This window comes from Equus quagga, unplaced genomic scaffold (genome assembly GCF_021613505.1).
Source record: "Equus quagga isolate Etosha38 unplaced genomic scaffold, UCLA_HA_Equagga_1.0 73442_RagTag, whole genome shotgun sequence".
Classification (NCBI taxonomy): domain Eukaryota; kingdom Metazoa; phylum Chordata; class Mammalia; order Perissodactyla; family Equidae; genus Equus; species Equus quagga.
Genome location: NW_025802777.1, coordinates 1,193,037 through 1,213,041, shown reverse-complemented (window position 1 = coordinate 1,213,041; position 20,005 = coordinate 1,193,037). Strand labels below are relative to the sequence as shown.

The 20,005-nt window shown below is 58.1% G+C and overlaps 1 protein-coding gene across 2 annotated transcripts; it reads left to right on the top strand.

Annotated features, from left to right (window-relative positions):
- The first annotated feature begins 2,355 nt into the window (after nucleotides 1-2,355).
- CRYAA (crystallin alpha A) lies at nucleotides 2,356-8,808 on the top strand. Of its 2 annotated transcripts, XM_046651632.1 has the most exons (5): nucleotides 2,356-2,418; nucleotides 2,777-4,320; nucleotides 5,304-5,593; nucleotides 6,948-7,070; nucleotides 8,189-8,808. In XM_046651632.1, the coding sequence occupies exons 3-5, from the start codon at nucleotides 5,405-5,407 to the stop codon at nucleotides 8,396-8,398; spliced, it is 522 nt and encodes a 173-aa protein (XP_046507588.1). In that variant the 5' UTR covers nucleotides 2,356-2,418; nucleotides 2,777-4,320; nucleotides 5,304-5,404; the 3' UTR covers nucleotides 8,399-8,808. The 2 variants fall into 2 exon arrangements, with proteins under 2 accessions (XP_046507588.1, XP_046507587.1); XM_046651631.1 differs by lacking the exon at nucleotides 2,356-2,418 and having other exon boundaries at nucleotides 2,525-4,320.
- The last annotated feature ends 11,197 nt before the right edge of the window (nucleotides 8,809-20,005 follow it).

The window sequence follows — 20,005 nt, the reverse complement described above, 5'->3', positions numbered from 1 at the left end:
AACACAGCCTGTCCTGGTCAAGGCCCAGTGTCTGGGCATGCCCAGGGCGGTCAGACTTACCGCTCAGCCAGAGGGCACTGATCTGAGACAGGGGCATCTTTGTCACAGAGAGGACCAGTGGCCGTGCCTGACGCCTGGCACCCAGGACCCCAGCCTCTGGGGGCATCCTCAGCCAGGCCCGCCCCTCATCATCTGATGAGTATGCTTTTGGAATTTTGTCCCTTCATCTTCTTTCAAGTACCCCTTTTGGTTGGCTCCCAAGACCCCGATAAACAAAACGGGGAAGACCCCTCATCTCTGAGACAGCCTTTAATAAATACTCGGGATTTGGTTAGATTATGGGTATTTTCCCCCCACTTTTAGATTTATTTGATTTGTTCAAATTCCGAACAATGGCAATGTATCACTTTTATAATAAAAATGTTATTTAAAAGAAAATAAAATTCACAGGGTCAATGGTCCCATCGGCTCTTTTAAAAACTTACTTCAAAACACCTTCTTGAAAAAGCATCTCCTTGTCAAAAAGTCAGCTTTTGCATGTGGGAATCATAAAAAAGACAATACAGAGGGTTGTGGATGCCAAGGGACATTCAGGAGCGGGCGGTCCTCAGAGTTCTAGTCAGTGCGGAGTGTTAAGGGCCCTGGGGCTGGACTGCAGCCCCAGGCTGCTTTACCCCACTGGGAGGCACTGGAGGGGTGGCACCTCAGTCTTCTGACATCCTGGGGTGGACTCTTGCCTCATTCATCCTCTCTTCCTGTGGGTCCCAAAGCTGCTGGTGACCAAGCAGATTGCAGCCGGAGCCTCACAGAGGCAGGGCTGAGATCCGAGCCAGGGGGCCCTGAGAGCGCTGTCCACCCCAGGCCTTGCTGGACAGCTTCTGAGTGGGGCGTGTGTGTGGCTGGCTTCCGGTCTGCCTTGGGCAACCAGGGAGTCCAATTCACCCTTGCAGACCTGAGCTGCAAGAAGCTTCTGGAATGCTGACAAGCAGCCCAGAGGAACCCAAGCCAGCTGCATACCTGGTGCATTTGATGCCCAGAGCAGATCCCTTTTTGCACACTCCACCCTCCACATGGCAAAATTATTTCTAGTACAATCACGGAATAATCACGATTTTCCTGAGTTGTTCTTAAAAGCAAACAATTAACAGTAAAAAAAGAACATGCTTCAATCTTAGAGGTATTCGAATTCAGTGAAGTATTTCATGTGTGAACTAACGTTGGCACTGAGACGATGCACCTCGCAGTTTGCACTTGGTTTCACAGTTTCAAATTTTAAACACGCAATAAAAACTCCAAGAAGTCACACAGAATGAGAACAGAAATAACTCCAGCTTGCAGTCTTCACGTGGGCTATTGTTGATTTGAAATCTCCTGTTTAAGCCCAGGAATACGTCCAACCTCAAGAACGGGGGGTGAGACGCGGCCCCGGTGAGCCAGACCGCTCCCAGACTCGGAGCCCAGCTCCAAAACACGCACAGGGCGGAGTCCGCCTCGGGGTGGGGGTGGGGGGCCAGCTGTGTGACGGGGGCTGTCTGGATGGGTTCCACCTCGCAAGTGTTTATAGAAGGATAAGAAAGAAAACTCTGCCTATCTGAAGATTACATCAATGCAGTCGCTCCTCACTGTGCGTGGATTCTGTATCTGAGAGCTTGCCTGCTGTGCCGGTCGGCTCAGGCTGCCGTAACATACCACGCGGGGTGGCTTAGACAACAGACATTCGCTCTCGCAGTCTGGAGGTGGAGGTCCGAGATCCAGGTGTCTCAGGGCTGGTCGCTCGGAGGCCTCAGTCCTTGGTGTGCAGACGCCGTGTGCTCTGTGTCCTCACACAGTCTTTTCACGGTATTTGAGGATCCCTGGTGTCTCCTTCTTGTAAGGACGCCGGTCCCATTGGTCCAGGGCTGACCCTAACAGCCTCCTTTAACCTAACGACCTTTCTAAAGACCCGTCTTCAAACGCAGTCACGTTCTGAGGTGCTGGGGGTTGGGGCTTCAACACGCGAATTTTGGGTAAGAGACAATCCAGCCCACACCACCCACTCGCTAAAATTTATTTGTGACCCCAACATCGATCCTCACGGCCCTTTCACAGTCATTCACGGACCAGAGTGGTCGAGAGGTGAAGAATTTGAGTCACTCGATGTGCTCGTTCCCAGCTGAGGAGGGACAAGGTGACCCTCCCCCTTCTTGTTCCAGCTCCCGCTGTGAACAAGGGTCCTCTGCGCAGTCTACGTAGTGCCACGTTTTTCTCATTTTTGTGCTTTTTCTCGGTGATTTCCACTGTTTAAAATGGCCCCCAGGTGCAATGCGAAAGAGCCGTCTCATGTTGCAAGAGTAACAAGGCTGTGATGTGCATGAGGAAAAAAATACGTGTCCTGGATGACCTGCGTTGAGACGTGAGCTACAGGACCGCTGGCCTGAGGTCGGTGTTGGTGAATCAACAGCATGTGTGAAACTAGGTGTCTTTAAACAGAAACACGCAAGGATACACATCTATTTCTGGGCTGAAAAAAAATTGTAACCAGATACTGGCAGGAACCTGATGCATGTTTCCTATGGGCGACATGGTTCAGTCGTTGCTGACTCCTTGTCCACAGCAACTTTGTAGCACGTTACTGTGAACAAGGAGAATCGGCAATAGTGTTTATGCAGCTACTGCTTAGAACTTTGACAAAAGGGGAGGCATGTTTTGCACTGACCTACTCAGAATTGACAGTGCCTGGGGATAATGAAAAGTATGCAAACTTTTAGGTGGTTTTCTCGTTTCTAAATCTCTGCAGACTGCACCGCCAACAGCTCCTTCTGCACCATCATGGCTTTGAAGTGACATCTTCAAAGTGAATTCAAGGAGGAACACAGGCACAGAGCAAAAGGGTCTTGTTTTTCCAGAATCCAGGTGGTGAGGGGTGGGGCTAGGCTGAGGCAGGGGTTCAGGCGAGGGTGAATTTGCACACATGTGTTGAAAACAGCCCATCCCCCACCGATTCCCATCCCTGCAGCCTTGGTGCTGGCTCACTCTGAAGGCCACCCCTACAGGCCCGGCCAGCTCTGCGACTGGTGCCACCACGCCCCACGGAGGTCCCTGTTCCCCATGGTCACAGCACATGGGGTTCCCAACCCTAATAAAGGCAGGCGTGTAAAGGGTTTGAGTGACTGCCTGGGCACCCCTGCACGACTGAAGGACCTTGGTGGTCCCTTGGGTGCCCTGAACCATGTGGCCCATAGGATGAGGTTGTGCCCAGCCCCAAGTTGGCACCTCAGCTCATCCCTGCCTGCAGTCCCAGCCTGTTGCAACGACCACATGGAGGGCCAGGTGTAGGGGGAGGAGAGTACGGCACTCCCCTTGGTGTCAAACGTCAGGGGACACCACAGAACGCAGTCCTCAGGATAAACCATGTCTTAATGCAATGTTTCAAAAACTCGAATGCAAAAAATCTGCGGTGAATAAAATATCAAAACTTTAAACAAAGACAGAATCAGTGCTGCTGCCCTTTCCTTCTGTCTCAAGGTCTTGTGTGGCTCTGCCTAGCCCCGACGACGCCTGGCCCTGTGGGACCCTCTCCACGGAGGCCCCAGCCAGCTTCCTCCCATTCCCTATGCCCAGGAGCAGGCAGCCAGTGCTGCGTGAGGCCACCCACCGCCCTGCCCACAGCCCCACCACTGCTCTCCCACATTGAACCCCGGCCGGGCAGGCGGCTCGCGTCGAAGCCCCCTCCCCTTCCTCCACTCTGAGTGACCCGGGCAAGGAGCTTCAACTCTCCAAGCCCCAGTCTCCTGGTCTACAAAGTGGGGGAATGTTGGGACCTACATCCCCTATAGGGCGGCTGCGAGGAAACCCGCAGAGCACTGCCTGGCACAGGCCTGGGCGGGGAAGGCACCCTCTGCTCCCTGCGGTGGGATTATCTGCACCCTAATTTGGCCTTTATTTCCTGAAACTCTGGGGAATCACTCCTTGAATTTGTAAACCTGCAGGACAAAGGATGGCATTTCCAGATTTTTCAGGGCCCTTTACCACCCGGCTGGTGCTCTGCCCGGAGCAGGTGCTCAGAAACACAGGTGGAAAGATTTGATACCCAGTACTGCTAGTCAGGGAGGAGACATGGGAGGGAGGCTCTGAAATTCCCACTTTGACGCCGATTCCTTTTTAGATGTGTCAGATACGATCTTACTTAAATACCGGGGAAGTCTGCTCTTTCCTGACCAAGTCCAGGGGCTGGAGATAAATTTGCAAAGATCCCTGAGTGTTTTGAGGATGCATTCATTCCACAAACGCGAAGCAGATGTGGTTCGAAGCTGTGCTTCTGGGGCCTGGGGAGGCACAAAGGTGAGTAAGAACCTTCCCGCTGTCTGGATCATGCACTAAAGAAGCCATTCCCTAAGGGCCGTGGGAAGAGGCGCTTTCCTAGTTGCGGTGGAAGTTAGAATAATGCTCCCCAGAGGCCAAGCTACTGGAAAAGATCAGAAACCTTAAAACTGGGAGTGCCCTGACCGGTGGCAGGTCCACTCTGGAAATGCCTCCTGAGCAATAACTGCACGGGGCCACAGAGAGGGGGCAAAAGTCGCCAGGCCTTGCCGACAACAGTGACCACGGGGACCAGCTGCAAGCCTGACAGGAGCACGTGGTTTAAGGACCGCGGTGTCGTCCACGGAGGAGAGGATGACTTTCGTGGGGACGATGCTCAGGATGAGCCACACGGAGGAGAGGCCAGGGTGCGGTTTTCCAGGTTTGGAAAGCAACCCTGCCTCCTGTGTGGGCGCACACAGACCCTGAAACAGGGCTCCCCTGGAGCCGGAGCTGCAGTGTTTTTTAGTTTCTTCTCCTACTTTCTGTCTTTCCCAAGATTTTTGCAGTGAGTGTGTGTGATTTTTGTAATCAAGAGAAAGCGATTCTGTTTTGGAAAACGATGCACCCTCACCTGTGAGATTAGGGGACCACTCGTCCAGCCTCTGTGCCTCAGTGTCCTCTTCTGTGAAACAGGGGTGCGAGTGCCCACTGGTCAGGTGGCCGTGGGATCACACAGGACCGTGTATGCAGACAGCTGGCACGTAGCGCCCTCGCCCAGTAACGGGGAGATGGAAGTCTTTGCCGTTCCCCCTGGGCGAGTTGAGGGGGCAGAGCCAGCAGAGAGAAGCTGCTTGGGGATGTCTGTCCTCCCTGTGTCCAGGGCTCCCTGCCTGTCAGTGCTGCTGCCCGGGGCCGGGAGGGGCGGGGGCTGAGCCCAGCCCACGTTTCTGCTGACTGGACAGCCTCCCTCATGAGCTCACGCTTTCCAGAGAAATCCCCCTAACGCCTCTATTCTGTCGCAGGCGTATATAGGGAGGGCCGGCGTCCCAGCTCCTCACTGCGCTGCCCAGAGGCCTCTGCCCTGACTGCCCTCCAGCCCTGGTCCCTGCAGCCGACGCCCAACATGGACATCGCTATCCAGCACCCCTGGTTCAAACGCGCCCTGGGCCCCTTCTACCCCAGCCGGCTCTTCGACCAGTTTTTCGGCGAGGGCCTCTTTGAGTATGACCTGCTGCCCTTCCTGTCCTCCACCATCAGCCCCTACTACCGCCAGTCCCTCTTCCGCACCGTGCTGGACTCCGGCATCTCTGAGGTAAGCCCCAGCTGCTGCCAGAGGGAGGGCCCGGGCCAGGCTGGGCAGGGAGCGGGACCTCTGAGGGCTGGTCCTGAGCAAAGGCACCTGCATGCTCGCCCTTATCTCATCAGCTCATGGAGCTGATGGTGATGGCTGGGGAGCCACTTTCCCACCGGACGCTGGTGGGAGGCGGAGTGGCCATCCCCCCAGCAGCCTGAGTCTGGCCACTGTTTTTCCCTCCCATCATGACCCGCATGTGGTCCGCAATGCACTAACCACTTGCTGGAAACCCCAAGAACGACCCCGCTAAGGCAGGTTGGACGGGAGGCGCGAGCTTTGTGTTCGCAGCTGTTGGCCTTCCCTCCAGCAGGAGGCCGGGGCTGGGCGGTGCTGGCGAGGCCCCAGGGGAGGGCCTCCTATCTGAAGCCCTTCCGGCCCATCCTGCAGAGCTGCAGAGAGAGCTCCTCCCAAGTTTGCCCAGGTGCCCAAGGCAGGGCCCAAAGGGCAGGCAACCAGGCCCCCAGCCTTCCCTCCCCAAGCCGCTTGGTCCAGAGAGCCAGAGTGCTAGTTCTCACCACTGCCTGAAACACTCAGGCCTGCCCAGAGCTGAGGCAACACCAACCAACTCCATGGAGCAAAGGAGCCTAAAGGAATGTTCCGAGCGAGAGAAGTGACAGGGAGGAGCACAAAAGCGCTTTGTGTGCAATGCAGCCAGAGGCCCTGGGCAGGCAGTCAGGCAGTCCCTGGGAAAGACGGCCCCGGGTTGTTTATAGAGAGACGAGGTGAAGCTGAGGGCAGCACCGTTATTCCAAGTGCTCAGTCTGACCAGCCAGCCAGCCAACCCACAACCTGCCCGCCAACCATAACCAGCCAGCCAACTAACCCATGGTCAGCCCCCAACCATTACCAGACAGCCAACCAACCCATAAACAGCCTCCCAACCATAACTACCTAGTCAACCAACCTATAACCGGCCAACCAACCATAACCAGCGAGCCAACCAACCCATAATCAGGCTCCCAACCATAACCAGCTAGTCAACCAACCTGTAACCAGCCACCCAGCTCATAATCAGCCCATCAACCCATTGCCAACCAGCCAGCCAACCCATAACCAGCCAGTCAACTCATCACCAACAGGCAGTCAACAGACACCCACTGCCTTCAACCCCAAGATTCTGGTCCGCAGTCCTGAGTCCTGGGTGGGTGCCTCTGTCTTCTGGGCATGTAGAAAGAGAGGCTAGAGTGGTGACCTGCAGTTTCTGTTCTAATCTCTGGGGACTGAGCTACCGGTCACTCCATGTGGGCCACTCTGGCCAGCCCTGCAGAGCCGTGGCCCCCGGGAGACACTCACACGAGCGTCTGGGTTTCAGGTCCGGTCTGACCGGGACAAGTTCGTCATCTTCCTGGATGTGAAGCACTTCTCTCCCGAGGACCTCACCGTGAAGGTGCAGGAGGATTTTGTGGAGATCCACGGCAAACACAACGAGAGGCAGGTGAGTCCCGGGCGAGCGCCCGCTTCTGGAGGCCCAGGGAAGCTCTTGGGGCCCCAGATCTGGCCCCCTCCTCCTGGAGGGAGGAGCCACACCCACTTAAGCAGGGCCACCTCCCAGTGACCGGGGAGGTCACTCTGAGCCCTCCGCAGGCCCGGGCAGCAGGGCCAATGGCTAGTGGGGGCCTGACGGGACCGCCACTCTGGCACTGCTTGGGCTGTGGGATTAGGAAGGACCCTGCAAATGCCCAGCGCCACGGTGGCGGGCTCCGAGCCAGCGGAAGTTTTCACATAAACCTAACTTGGGACGATGAGCCGTGCCGATGGTGTGGCCAGCATTTACCAATGCTCCGAACGCTCTGTGTGTGCTGACACAGCCGCCTCTCAGTAGCCCTTCGAGACAAGCATCCCTATTATCTCAAGTTGGCAGGTGACAGAGCCAGGCTCAGGGAGGTCCCACAGCCAGGACAGGGTGGGGCGGCTTCTCAGCCGGCAGTCAGAGGCCAGAGTTTTCTTTTGGTGGCTGGAGAGGTTGTTCGTGTCGGGGGTGAAACCCCAGCTCCATGTCTGCTGCCCCTCATCCTGGGCCCCCTAGAGCTGACCCTATTGTTTTATCCAGCACAGCCCCGGGAACACCCCTCCTGATCTCGGTTCTCCGTTCTCCGACCTTCTACCTGGAGGCAGAGTTAGTTGGGTCCAGTCAACGGCTGAGGCTGGGACTAGGGCCATGTAGGAGGAGGGGACGCTCTTTTGCTCATGCGTGGCTTCCTGACCCCATTAAATGGATCACAGTGCCTGTGAGCCTGAGTAATCTGGGCAGGTCCCAGGTAAAAGGAACACCTGCCCCAGGCGCAGAACCATTCAGAAGATTTTGGAGAGAAATTAGTCTGAAGAGCCACCTCCACGGCAGCGAGGGCCCCGGGCAGGCCTGGATCCCCCGCACAGGAATGGGGGGAGGCCTGCCCGGAGGAGCCCTTGCTACAGCTCCAGCCTCCCCACCTCACCCTCGAGAGCGCCATGGGTTTGACCCTTGTGCGGTCCAGGAGGGCCTTCTCCAAGGGAGGTTGGTGGCCGCCCGCTGCAGTGGCGTCTCTGACGGTGCCATCCCTGTCCCCTCCCCAGGACGACCATGGCTACATTTCCCGTGAGTTCCACCGTCGCTACCGCCTGCCTTCCAATGTGGACCAGACGGCGCTCTCCTGTTCCGTGTCCGCGGATGGCATGCTCACCTTCTCTGGCCCCAAGATCCCGTCCGGCATGGACGCCGGCCACAGCGAGCGAGCCATCCCCGTGTCTCGGGAGGAGAAGCCCGGCTCTGCACCCTCGTCTTAAGCTCGGCCTCAGCCTCGGCTGCCACTCGCTGCTGCCCCTGCCACCCGCCCATCCGGGAGACCCCAGAAAGTGGGGCATCTGTCTTCCTTTGCTTTCTTCTTTTTCATTTCCTTTTCCTCTTCTCTGAGGGAACGAGGGTTTGATGGAGTAGCCAGAGATCCCGGGGCCTCTGCCTGAGGTGCTTTGCCCTCAGGGTGACCTGGGTCCCAACACCAGCCAGTTGTGGAAGTGATGGCCATCCCAGTTTCTTTAGACCACAGCCCCGTCCTCCCGGGGGATGCAGGCTGGTCTTGGTTCTACTGAGGGGTCAGAAGAAGAATGCCCCCTCACTGAGCATCTCTGGACGAGCCCTGGGTCTCCAGGGCCAGCCAGGGGCATCCTGACCCTTGGCGGCGGGCGCCTGCCTTGAGGCTGCGCAGAGCACCCCGCCTGCATTCCCGGGCTCCGTGAGGTCCATCTGGCAGAGGCTCCGTGCGCGCACCTGGGTCTCGGCAGCCCGCTTCTCTCAGACCACCTTCCCTCCCACTTCCTCCGTGTAGTAATGCTCTTGGGGTATCTGGTCACCCAGGAGAATGCAGCCTGTGGCAGCCAATAAAGAGCAGGTGACAAAAGCAACTTGCTGTCTGGTGGCCGTGCTGTCTGCATCGGGGGAGTTTGGAGAACAATGGAGAAGGGGCGACACCACTCATAGTGGGGGTGCAGGGGGGCGCGCCGAGGGGAGGGAAGGACACTGGGGAGCTTCTGTCCCCGTTCCACCCCAGCCGTTGCAAAGTGACTGGGTCACTTCCTCTCTCCCAATCCCAGTGTCCCCTGACCCGGGCAGGCGCAGGAAGGAGAAGGTTTTCTTGGACTGTGAGGGATGGAGAGAGGAGGGAAAGGACGGGAGCAAGTGGGAGGCAGAAGACCGGGGCTCCCTTCTCTAGCCCTGTGTGGGAACTGGGATGCCAGCTGGGCCCCACCACCCTGACTGCTGGCCTCCCTCTGGGGGCTTCTCTCCCGGCTCCTTGGGGGCTGCAGCTGAGGAGCTACCCCATCGCTCCGAAGGGATGAGGAGGGGTGGGCGAGCGTGGGCAGAAAGTGTCCACCTCCATCAGGCGCCACGCCCTGGGCTTCCCATGGGGGAGGTGCCCCTGTACGCTGCCTCCCCCTCTCTGGAATGTCACAGGCCCTTGGGAGCTTCTGGCCACCAGGGCTGGGCATCCCTGACCAAGAGAGGGAGGCCTTCTCACTGTAGGCCCCGACTGCCCGAGCTGAGGAGGAGAACAGGCCTGGAGGCCCGCAGCCTCCACGGGGGAGCCGGCAGGTGGCTCAGCCAGGGGCCCTGCCAGCTGCACAGTGACCATGGAGAGGGTGAGGTGGGTGGGCAGATGTGGCCTCCAGGAGTGGCTGGATGGGTGCTTCTGGTGTGGTCAGGCCATGTAACGGGCTTTCTCCCGTGGAATGGAGGCCAGGGTGCTGGGGACCCTGATGGAGCTCAGCAGATGGCCCTTGGGGTGGCGCCCACACTCCTCCTGAGAGAAACTGGACACCAAGAAGGGAGGACACAGGAGAGAAGAGTTTCCGACAGTGAGTCCTGCTCCACGTGCAGTGAACAGTGTGCCGTTGTTTCAATTTAAGTGGAAAGCAGTGCACACACACACACACACACCGTGTATCTCCTTCATCACTCTGGGTTTGGCTCCCCTCTAGAGAAGGGTCCTCACTCTGCGGGAGGTCCCCAGACTCCCTCCCACCACCTCCCACAATCTCCTTCCCGCAGGAAGTCCCCCCAGCCCCTCTCCCGCCCCCAGGGCTGTCCTGCCATTTCAACCACATCAAAAGAACTGGGGGTTCTCTGTGGCTGGCGGCAAGAAGGACCCCTGCACTTTGGGGCGGGGCTGGATATCTTGGAAAATCAGAGTCCCTGAGGCTCCCTGCCCCTCCCGATCCACCTCAGACCGGCTGTCCTTAGAAGAGGCGCTCACTTTCGCACAGCCTGGTGCATCATTGCACCAGAAGTCTGGTGGTCTGGGGTCCTGTGGGGTCTGGCTGCAGCCAGAACTGAGCCTTATAGGTTAGATGCTGATGGTCTTGTGTTCACTGCAGTTCTTGCTCAGGCTTCGTAATGGACTGAGCTGTGTCCACCCTAAGTTGAAGAGCTAACCACCAGCACCTCAGAAGATGATGGTATTTGGAGATGGGTCTTTAAAGGGTGATTAAGGAAAGTGAAGGTCATTAGGGTGGGTCCTACTCCAATCTGACTGGTGTCCTAATAAGAAGAGGAGATCAGGACACAGACACACACAGAGGGACGGCTGTGTGAGGACACAGGGAGAAGACGGTGTCTACACACTGTAGGGGAGGAAGACATTTCTTCTACCTTCTCTGGGTTCGTCTGGCCAGAGAATGAATTAAATTCACATGAGACAGAATAGCAAGAGAAAGTTAAACAAAGCTTTATGAGGACCATGGCCCAGGGCCTTTCTTCCCAAAGGAAGAAAGGGCACCGAAGAAGTGGAATGTAGAGAGTGGTTATATCCCCCCAAACAGGATATTTCACATATGATTGAAATGTCCCTCCCACAATAGTCACAAGATTGCCCTGTCGGCACAGCGCTTGATGGACACAGCAGGTAGTGGGTCTGCTGTCTCAGTGGGCGTAGCAGGAGGCAAGTCTATTGTCTGGAGCTGGGTGGTCACAGGTGAGCGCAGCAATCAGTTCCTAGCCTAAGGAAAGGTGCTTAATCCTTAAAGAAATGCCAACGTTGGGAGGGGGAGGGAAGTCAGTTACAGGAGGTTACCAGACAAGCACAATAAAATGCAAATTTAAGTCCTTGCCTTTGGCATTGATTAAGAGTTTCTAGAGACAAGGTCGTCTCCCCTTCCTCCTGGTACAGAGGGAGATAGCTTTACAGATGGAGAATTCCTTTACAATGTATATGTCTCTTACAAAGGGTAAGTAAATTCTGCTTTTCAGTTGCTTTCCTGCCTGCAAAGGAACCAGCCTCAAATAATCCTCATGCCATAGAGACATATCTTGCGGCGGCCAATTCCAGTCCCCCACAGCACCAAGGAGAGAGGCCTCAGAGGAAGCAGCCCTGAGACACCTGGATCTCAGAGTTCCAGCCTCCAGACAGTGAGAGAACAGACGTCTGTTGTCTAAGCCTCCCCGTCTGTGGCATTTGTGACAGCCACCTGAGCTGACCAAGACAGCCCGAGGACACAGCCTTTGGCTGGCTGGGCCCTTCCGCCAGGGGTGTGCGGTGGTAGCTCACAGAACCCTGAATCCTGCTTCTTGAGGATTTGCAGGGAGCGCTGGGGCCCAGCTCAGGCAGGGGGCCGAGAGGTGGTGTCAGAGAACCTGCCCCCCCAAAACCCCCCATGGCAGGATTCCCCGAACTCCTCCGCTGCACACATTGGCTCTTCCTGCTCCTGGGGTACGATAGCCATCAGAGGCTGCTGACTGTGGCACTCCCATCCAATGTGAGTCCCACAGGCTCTTGCAGGAAGAATTTCTGAACCCAGAGGAGTATCAGCTCCCTTCCCACTCCTTTCAAGCCCCTCTCTGTCTGTCTATTGCAGGGCCTGGAGCTCTGCACCTGCGCCATTGCACAGCCTCCACTGACCTGCGTCTGTGTCTCTACCGGCCGGCACCCCCTCACCCTTGCCTTGTCCACCTCTGGTAGCATCTCTCCTTGGGAACACTCCCCAGACAGTCCTGGGCAACCGGAGCCTGGCCCTGCCCACTCTAGGACATGTGGGTGTCCCCACTTCAGAAACCATAAAGATGGGGTTGGCCAGCATCCCCAAACCTGCTGGCCCGTGGGAACCCCCCTCCCCGCCAGAGGGCTGTGCAAATACAGATTCCTGGTCCTCACCCCAGATCAACCAGATCGGAGTATGCAGGGCTGGAGTCCAGGAGTCTGTGCTCTCAGCATTTCTCCAGGTGGTGCCTACCACCAGGCAAATTTGGGAAGCTCTGGAATAACAAAGGCTGCTTCCATGTGTGGGTGGGTGAGTGAAGGGGGAAAGTTCTCCTGAAGCTGCCTTTTCTGCCTCAGTGTCTCGCTTCTAGGTCTCTAGGTGGGCCCCTCTCTTCCACCGAAAATGAGACTTGAATGTACGTACATGGAGGTCCCCCTGTGGGGACCTGGATTTGGCCAAGATATGTCTCTTTGGCATGAGGATTATTTGAGGCTGATTGCTTTTGATAAATTGGGACAGGGAAGGAGGGTCTGAGGAGTGGAACTTGCTTGCCCTTTGTTAGGAGACATTTACATTGTAAAGGAACTCTCCATCTGTAAAGATATCTCCCTCTCTGTACCAGGAAGAAGAAAGGAGATGACCTTGTCTCTAGAAACTCTTAATCAATGGGGAAGGCAAGGACTTAAATTTGCATTTTATTGTGCTTGTCTGGTAACTTCCTGTAACTGACTTCCCTCCCTCTCCCAACGTTGGCATTTCCTTAAGGATTAAGCATCTTTCCTTAGGCTAGGAACTGATTGCTGCGCTCACCTGTGACTGCCCAGCTCGAGACAACAGACTTGCCTCCTGCTGCGCCCTCTGAGATAAGAGACCCACTACCTGCTGTGTCCATCAAGCGCTGTGCCGACAGGGCAATCTTGCGACTATTGTGGGAGGGACATTTCAATCATATGTGAAACACCCTGTTTGGGGGGATATAACCACTCTGTATACCTCATTTCTTCGGTGCCCTTTCTTCCTTTGGGAAGAAAGGCCCTGGGCCATGGTCCTCATAAAGCTTTGTTTAACTTTCTCTTGCTATTCTGTCTCATGTGAATTTAATTCGTTCTCCAGCCTGACGAACCCACATTAGGTAGAGGAAAAGTCTTCCTCCCTACCTCCCCATCCTGGGACCCTGTTTTCATCTTGAGCATCATCAGTATCAGCAGCAGCAGCATCATCAGCAGCAGCAGCAGGGAAAGCATTAACTGATCATCTATTGTGTGTTAGCATCATGCCAGCCACACTGGCAACGCCCATGTGGACCGCCCAGCAGCCTGCAATGGGCTGCTCTGTTAGGGAGGAGATCTGGGCTTGGAAGCTGAGTCATTTTCCAAGCGTTCCCCATGGGTGAGGACCTGGCCAGGACCCACCCTGTCTGCTTGACTTAAGACAGCATTCTGAACCCCTATGCGGGTGGGTATGACAACCCGTACATCAGGAGGCACTGAGGAAGCCAGGCTGGTCCTCTTCTGATGGTGACTTGCCATGTGACCTTGGGCAGATTTGTCAGCCCCTCTGAGGATTAGATTCCCATCCTCGTCAGTTCAGGGTGGTGGACTGGACGCTCCCCGGGGGCGTCTAGCCCAGAGACGACCATCTGCAATCCCAAGTCTCAACACCAGGTGGCAGCAGAGGCCTTGCCTTGGGCTCCAGGACTCATGGGCTGGAGGCGCGAGCTTGTCTCAAAGGTCACCTTCACCGGGACAGACCGCGGGAAGCAGCCGCAACACAGCTGCAGAGGGCTGGGCTCCTGTGGGCTGGGCTGGCAATGCAGAGCTCTGGGAGACCCCACCCTGACCCTAGGGGGCCGGTGTCCAGCCCTGGAGTCTGGAACAGAGAGAGAGAGAGAAAGCCACACAGCGGTATTTCTTTACAATAAGCAGCTTTTGTTTCATTTGCTCGTTGTAAAATCATTTGCAAAAGGAGAAATCACTGCCTGGCAGGTCAGCCCCGTGCTGCCCCCCAGCCCCCGTGCCTGCTCTTCCCCGTGGCCTCTCCCAGGAAGAGCCCGAGAACATCTTCTGCCCTGCCGCCTCCCGCCAAGGCCCTGAGGCCCGTGTGGGGTGGGGCAGGGGAGGAAGCGGCCCTGGGGACGGGGAGCTTGACACAAATGGCAGGGGCCCGGGGTCAAAGGTCCCGCTGGCCAGACCCTGCAAGGGACAGGCCCCCTGACAGAGCCTGGAGCAGAGGCATGAGCCGGGTCTGCCTTCCGGGGCAGAGCCTGCCACCTACACTCCCCTCTGCCTCCAGAACAGAAGTGGGGACGTAGAAAGTGGGGCAGTGCTCACGCTGGGGGCAGGGTGAGGGGTGGCCTGGCCAAACACTGCAGCCCCCGCGTGGGCCCCGTCAGGCCAGCTCCCTGGCTGCCAGGAGCTCTGCTGCCACGGGGTTTCCTCCGAGATCTGGGGACTGAGTCCGCACTGGCAGGGCAGGTGGGCAGGCCCCTGGGTGTGCAGGCTGCTGTCAGGAAGACAGAACAGAATGGAAGATGTATGCACACACGCACACATGCATACACACACACACACACACAGTGCAACTCACATGCACACTCGAACATAAACACACAGACACACACACATGTGCACAGCATAAAGTGCACACACGCACATATGCACACACACATAGGCATACACACGCACACAAGGCTGCACACATGCACTCGGGTATGCACATGTGCGTAATACCCACACACACATGCGCACAACACACATATAGACATGTTTGTGCACACACACAAGCCTGCAATGGCCGCGGGCAAGCTCCAGGCTCTGTTTCCTGACTCTCATTGCCCTGGCCTCCCTCTCTGTCGGATTTATACTTGAACTTGAAAGACACGATCACACAAAGACATTTCCTACCTGTTCTCCGCCTCGAGGGAGCCGTCTCCCTCGCGTGCGGTCAGCAGACCCTTCCACAGGGAGGGGCTTCTGGGGACACCTGACATTCTTTGCATTGCTCAAAGCACCTGATTACCTTCGATGCTCAAGATTGGCAAGAGAGAGGGTGGGGCAGCGTGCTCAAGGGCACCCCAAGGTCACCGGGAAGGAGCAGTGCGGAGCAGGGGCGGCTCGTTATCCCGCAGAGCTGTCAGCTGCCCTGATGGAGCCCATGAGCATTCTGCCTTGACTCCCACCAGGAGCAGGAAATCAATCAGAAATAATAATAATCTGGCTCAGAGGCGCAGCTTTCCAAAGCCGGAGCAGCCTCTTCAGACAGAATCCTGCTGGTAGTTAAGGGTGGGTGTGCAGATCACTATCGGGGGACATGGGGCACCATCAAGGGAGACCAATCAGACCAGGAGGACCGAGGTGGGAGACAGGACACCCCCAAATGCCATCCACACGGCTGCAAGAACTTGGAGGCCGAGGCTGGCCAGCAATGGCTCCCAGAGGGCAACAGAGGGGCTCGAGGCTGGTTTCTCGCCGAAGCCGATAACGGCGAGGTTTGGGGTCAATGTGAAGTTCTGTGCAAGCATCCACGCCTGGGCTCACAGTGGGGCCCTCCGGGGGCTGCCACTCTCCTGCCATTTCCTGTAAACCTGATTTAAATGAGTGATCTGAGGACATGTGGCTCTGGGGTGGGGGGTGCCAGGATGTGACTCCCAGCTGTCTCCTCCTGAGTCCCGTCCTCACTCTCTTCACTGCCTGTTCCTGCAGCCGCAGTACAACGTGTTTCCTGGGACGGGCAGCCCGCGTCCCACAGGGCTGTGTTGGTGTCCTGGGGCTTCTGTGACAGATGACCACAAGCTGGGCAGCTGTGAACAGAGAAACCCTCAGAGGCCAGGAGCACGAGATGGAGGCGTGGACAGGGCCGCGCTCCCTCTGAAGGCTCCGGGGAGGGTCCTTCCTGCCTCTCCCGGTTCCTGGTGCTGCCGCATCTTCTGCTGGTGGCAGCATCACTCCCATCTCTGCCTCTCTGGTCACGTGGCCTTCTTCTCCCTGTGCATGTCTCTTCTCTTCTCATGAGGACACCAGTCATGGATTTGGGACCCACCCAGACACTCCAGGATGCTCTCATCTTGGTCCTTCCCTTAATGACATCTGTGAAGACCCTTTTTCCACATGAGGTCACGTGAAGGTTCTGGGGTTTGGAACTTTGTCACATCATTTGGGGACGACTATTCTACCCACAGCTGGTACTGACACCCCTGAGTTAAGCAGCCCTTACCCCCCGGGCAGTGTCACGCACACCACTGCATTTGTTCCCCGAAAGAAGCCTCTGAGGTTGGGAGGACAGGCACCAGCCCATTTTAAAGATGAAGAAACTGAGGCTCAGAGATGTAGAGCCAGAGGGCGGGAGGCCTGGGTGGGAGCCCCACTCAGCCACTGGCTGGGCAAATTCAGGTTGATATCATGGCCCACGAGGTGGACGGCAACGTGCCTGAGGTCCCTTTGCGAGTCCTTGATTTCGGGATAAGCGACCGTGAGTGGCTTGTGCTGCATTTGGTGACCTGCCACCACAGCAGGCTGTCCCCGCGTGCTCCTCACAGCCTCAGGGCCTCTGCTCGAGATCTGGCTGTGGCTGTGCCCACTTGGGGTGGTTGGGGGCCCACTCTGGCTCCCCCAGAGCTGAGCCGCATTCTGTCACCAGAGGCCCATGTTTCTGTTTCAGACGTTTCTATGGCAACCCACGATGCCTGCCCTTGGGCAACTCCATGTCTCCTGTCCATCAATGATTCACCCATTAACAGACCCATGGGGCAGCCACTGACCTGGGGCCACCCACGGAGCCCCAAACACCCCTGTCTGGAGCCATGAGACGCTGTGGGGGCCACTCAGGGAACAGGGGTGCTGCCGTCACAGGTTCAGGCCCCCGCCCTGCCAGCAAGACAGTCCTGGACCTTGAACCTTGCTCAGGGCACCCGGCCCCCAAGGCCAGGTGCCAAGGAGGCCGTGTCCAGGCCCTGGGCACCAGGAGAGGTGGGGGGGAGGGAAGGCCCGGGGGTCCTCCCCAACCCCGGGGGTGGGACACGCCCAGCCAGCTTCCTGAAACGCCTCCACCCTCTGCCTTTGTGGCTCAGAGAGCAGAACCAGGCGCCTCTGGGGTGGGAATTCGGGTGACGGGGGCTCAAGCCCCATGCTTCTGGTGAGAATGGCAGAGAGGGAGGCGGGGGTGGTGTGTGGTTTCTGTGAGTCCGTGTGTGTGTGGGGTCTGAAGTCACTGCCTGCCCTTAGACACTGCTTCCTCCCCACGTCCGGAGGACTCGGGTGTCGCAGGGTTGGGCGCGTTGTTGGGGGTGGATCTGTCCATGGGGTGAGAGGACATCTCAGGATGCAGGTCACGACCTGCTGTGGGAGAGCAGAGAACACGCCCTCCAGGCCCCAGGCCGTGGCCCATCTTCACCGAGGACCAGGTCCCTGCCTTTGCCCTGGGTCACATCAGCCCAGGCTGGATAGCCATGGGGATGGACAGCCACGGACACCCTGGGGATGCAGTGGCTGGGCCGTGGCTCGGGGAGGCCCCGGGAGGGCAGAAGGGGTGGTTCTGCCTGTCGAAGTAAAAAGATGGGGAGTGGGGTGCCCACAGCTTCCCTTTGGTGAGGGGTTGGGGCCACCCTGTCGTTCTCCCCCTTGCTCTGCTGGGGAGCTCTCCCTCCTTCTCCATGGCCCCGGCTCAGCCCACCTCAGCGCTTCCCACCCCCCTGCACCCGGGAACCCCAGGGAGCGTCCACACGTGTCTGGATCCCAGAGCCTGGGGCTTAGTGGTCTGCCTGGCGGAGTAAGGTGGGGGCTTGGGGAGCTGGAAGAGCCCCTGGTGAGTATGAGGCTGGGGTGACTTCTCTCCCGACACTGAATGTGAGGACACCACAGCTGGGGACACTGAGTCACAGCCCCAAGGACCTTCCTTCTGGGTGCCCCCACTGGTCACTGAGGAGTCCTCTCCCTGAGATCCCCCGGACCCCCACCTACTCACTAAGCCCCCCTCCCTCTGCCCATCCCAGGCAACCTCGCACACCTTCCCCTCCTCTGCTAATTAAAGCAATTTAGGGCAAACCAATAACTCACCCCGTGAGGGTGTTCACAGCTCAGGGAGGAGGAGGATTTCCTTCCTAGAAAACAGGGAACCGCAAATCTTCACCCAGAGCCGGGCAGGGGCAGGGGGCCCAGCACAGTCTCTCTGGTCTGGCGGGAACAGGGCACTGCGAGATCAGTGAGCGAAGGCTGAGGGAGCACCCCCCATTCCGCCCCTGACCGTGGGGCAGGGACACAGGCTCCCTCCGCCGGTGGCTCACTGAGGACAGTGTGGGGAACGCACAGCCTGTGCCTGCATGGTCCAGGGCGGAGGGACGAGAGGAGCCGGGTTCCAGGGTGGCCCTGAGAGCAACACACTCAGGTCCTGGGGCCTTCCAGGAGCGGCTCACCTGTCCTGAGCCCCACTGCCACATGCAGGGCAGGAGACACAGCTGTGGGGATTGAGCAGTGGGCATGAATGGCCCGGGGCAGCCTCACAGCCCCCACGTCCTCAGACCCTGTGGCTGCCTCCCGTCTTGGTGTCACACCACTTGAGCCAGACTTAGACGGGAGGCCACACTGGGGCGGAGATCTGCCTTCCCAAGTGACCTATGGGACAAGAAGTGCTGGGGAGTGGGGGCCCCATAGGGCAAACCTTGACCTGGGGAGATGGAGGCTGCGCCCTCTCCCGGTCCGCGGAAGCCCCATGTGCAGAGCTGGGGGTGCCCGCTGCACGGTGGCAGCCTGGGTTACTGCCCTGCCCTGCGTGGCAGCATCTGTCTTGTTCTTGGCCTCACGCTCCCCGCCCTGGTCTTGCTCTTCTGACTTGAGGCTGCTGATCCTGGACTCAGACTCTGCTTTCTAGAGCAGCGCCACCCCAACACCGACGTGCAGGCAGCCTCTGCGGAGCTTCTGTAATGCATGCAGTTCTGACCCGGCACACGGGGGCTGACACCTGCCTTCCTGCCCAGCTCCCAGGATGCGATGTTCAGGGGGTGGCGGTTCAGTGGCCAGGGCCATGTCCGAGTTAGGTCTGAGGTGTTCAGGCAGCAGGGACAGCCTCTGGGAAGCGGTGCTTTCGTCAGTGCCCCTCCCTCCAGCCCCCACTAGCCCTGGGCTTCTGTTTGCTCAGACCCCACAGTGGGGAGGAGGGTGAGGGGCGTCTCCTGTGCAGGGTTCCTGGGCATCACCAGGGCGGCTGCAGGGGTGCCGTGACTCGCAGGGCTCACACGCACAGAGCCATGGGGCCTGGACCACCCCCCCACCCCCGCACACACACACATTGACGATCCTCCTGTGGCAGGCGGGGTGGGGCAGGACACGGAGCGAGGGGGCCAGGGACTGCAAGCGCCGGGCTGACCTGGCTTCTGGCTCAGCCGCAGCCAGCCCAGCTCTTCAAATGCATCGATTCCTTGCTCTCCAGCCTGAGCCTGGGGGGCGGGTCCTCGTACCAGCGCCACCTTATAGACACCAGCTGAGGTTTGGAGAGGACAAGGAAATTCCTAGGTCACATCTGGCTGCTAAGAGGCAGAGAGGGGCATGTGGGGCTGCTTCTGGGTGGCTCTGAATTTGGGGCGGCTGGATGACCTCAGCCCTGGGCTCCGAGAGAAATCCCCGTGGCCCCTCCCAGTGGGGGTGGCCAGCGGGCCTGACCACAGGAAGGAATTGCCCCGCCCCACAAAGCTGCCAGCTGGGGAAGCCCCAACTAAGAGAGGCCTGGGGGCTTCACAGAGGATTTCCTCTGGTGCCTCTCCCCCCACCCCCGCCTGTCCCTGAGGGAATCCCAAGAGGAAAGCGGGCGGACGGAGGGGTTTCTTGTGGCCCCTGAGGTCTGGAAGACAGTGGCCACAACGCAGCCCCCGCATTTCCTGCCTGAGCAGCCTGGCTCCCTTCGGCTTCCCCTCCCATCCCCCAGCCCTCCTGGGAG

Bases quoted from the DNA above. Each gene is read 5' to 3' on its own strand.
- CRYAA (XM_046651632.1), top strand. From the start codon at position 5,405: ATGGACATCGCTATCCAGCACCCCTGGTTCAAACGCGCCCTGGGCCCC. The intron at 5,594-6,947 runs GTAAGCCCCAGC...TCTGGGTTTCAG, and splicing joins TGGACTCCGGCATCTCTGAG to GTCCGGTCTGACCGGGACAA. The intron at 7,071-8,188 runs GTGAGTCCCGGG...TCCCCTCCCCAG, and splicing joins GCAAACACAACGAGAGGCAG to GACGACCATGGCTACATTTC.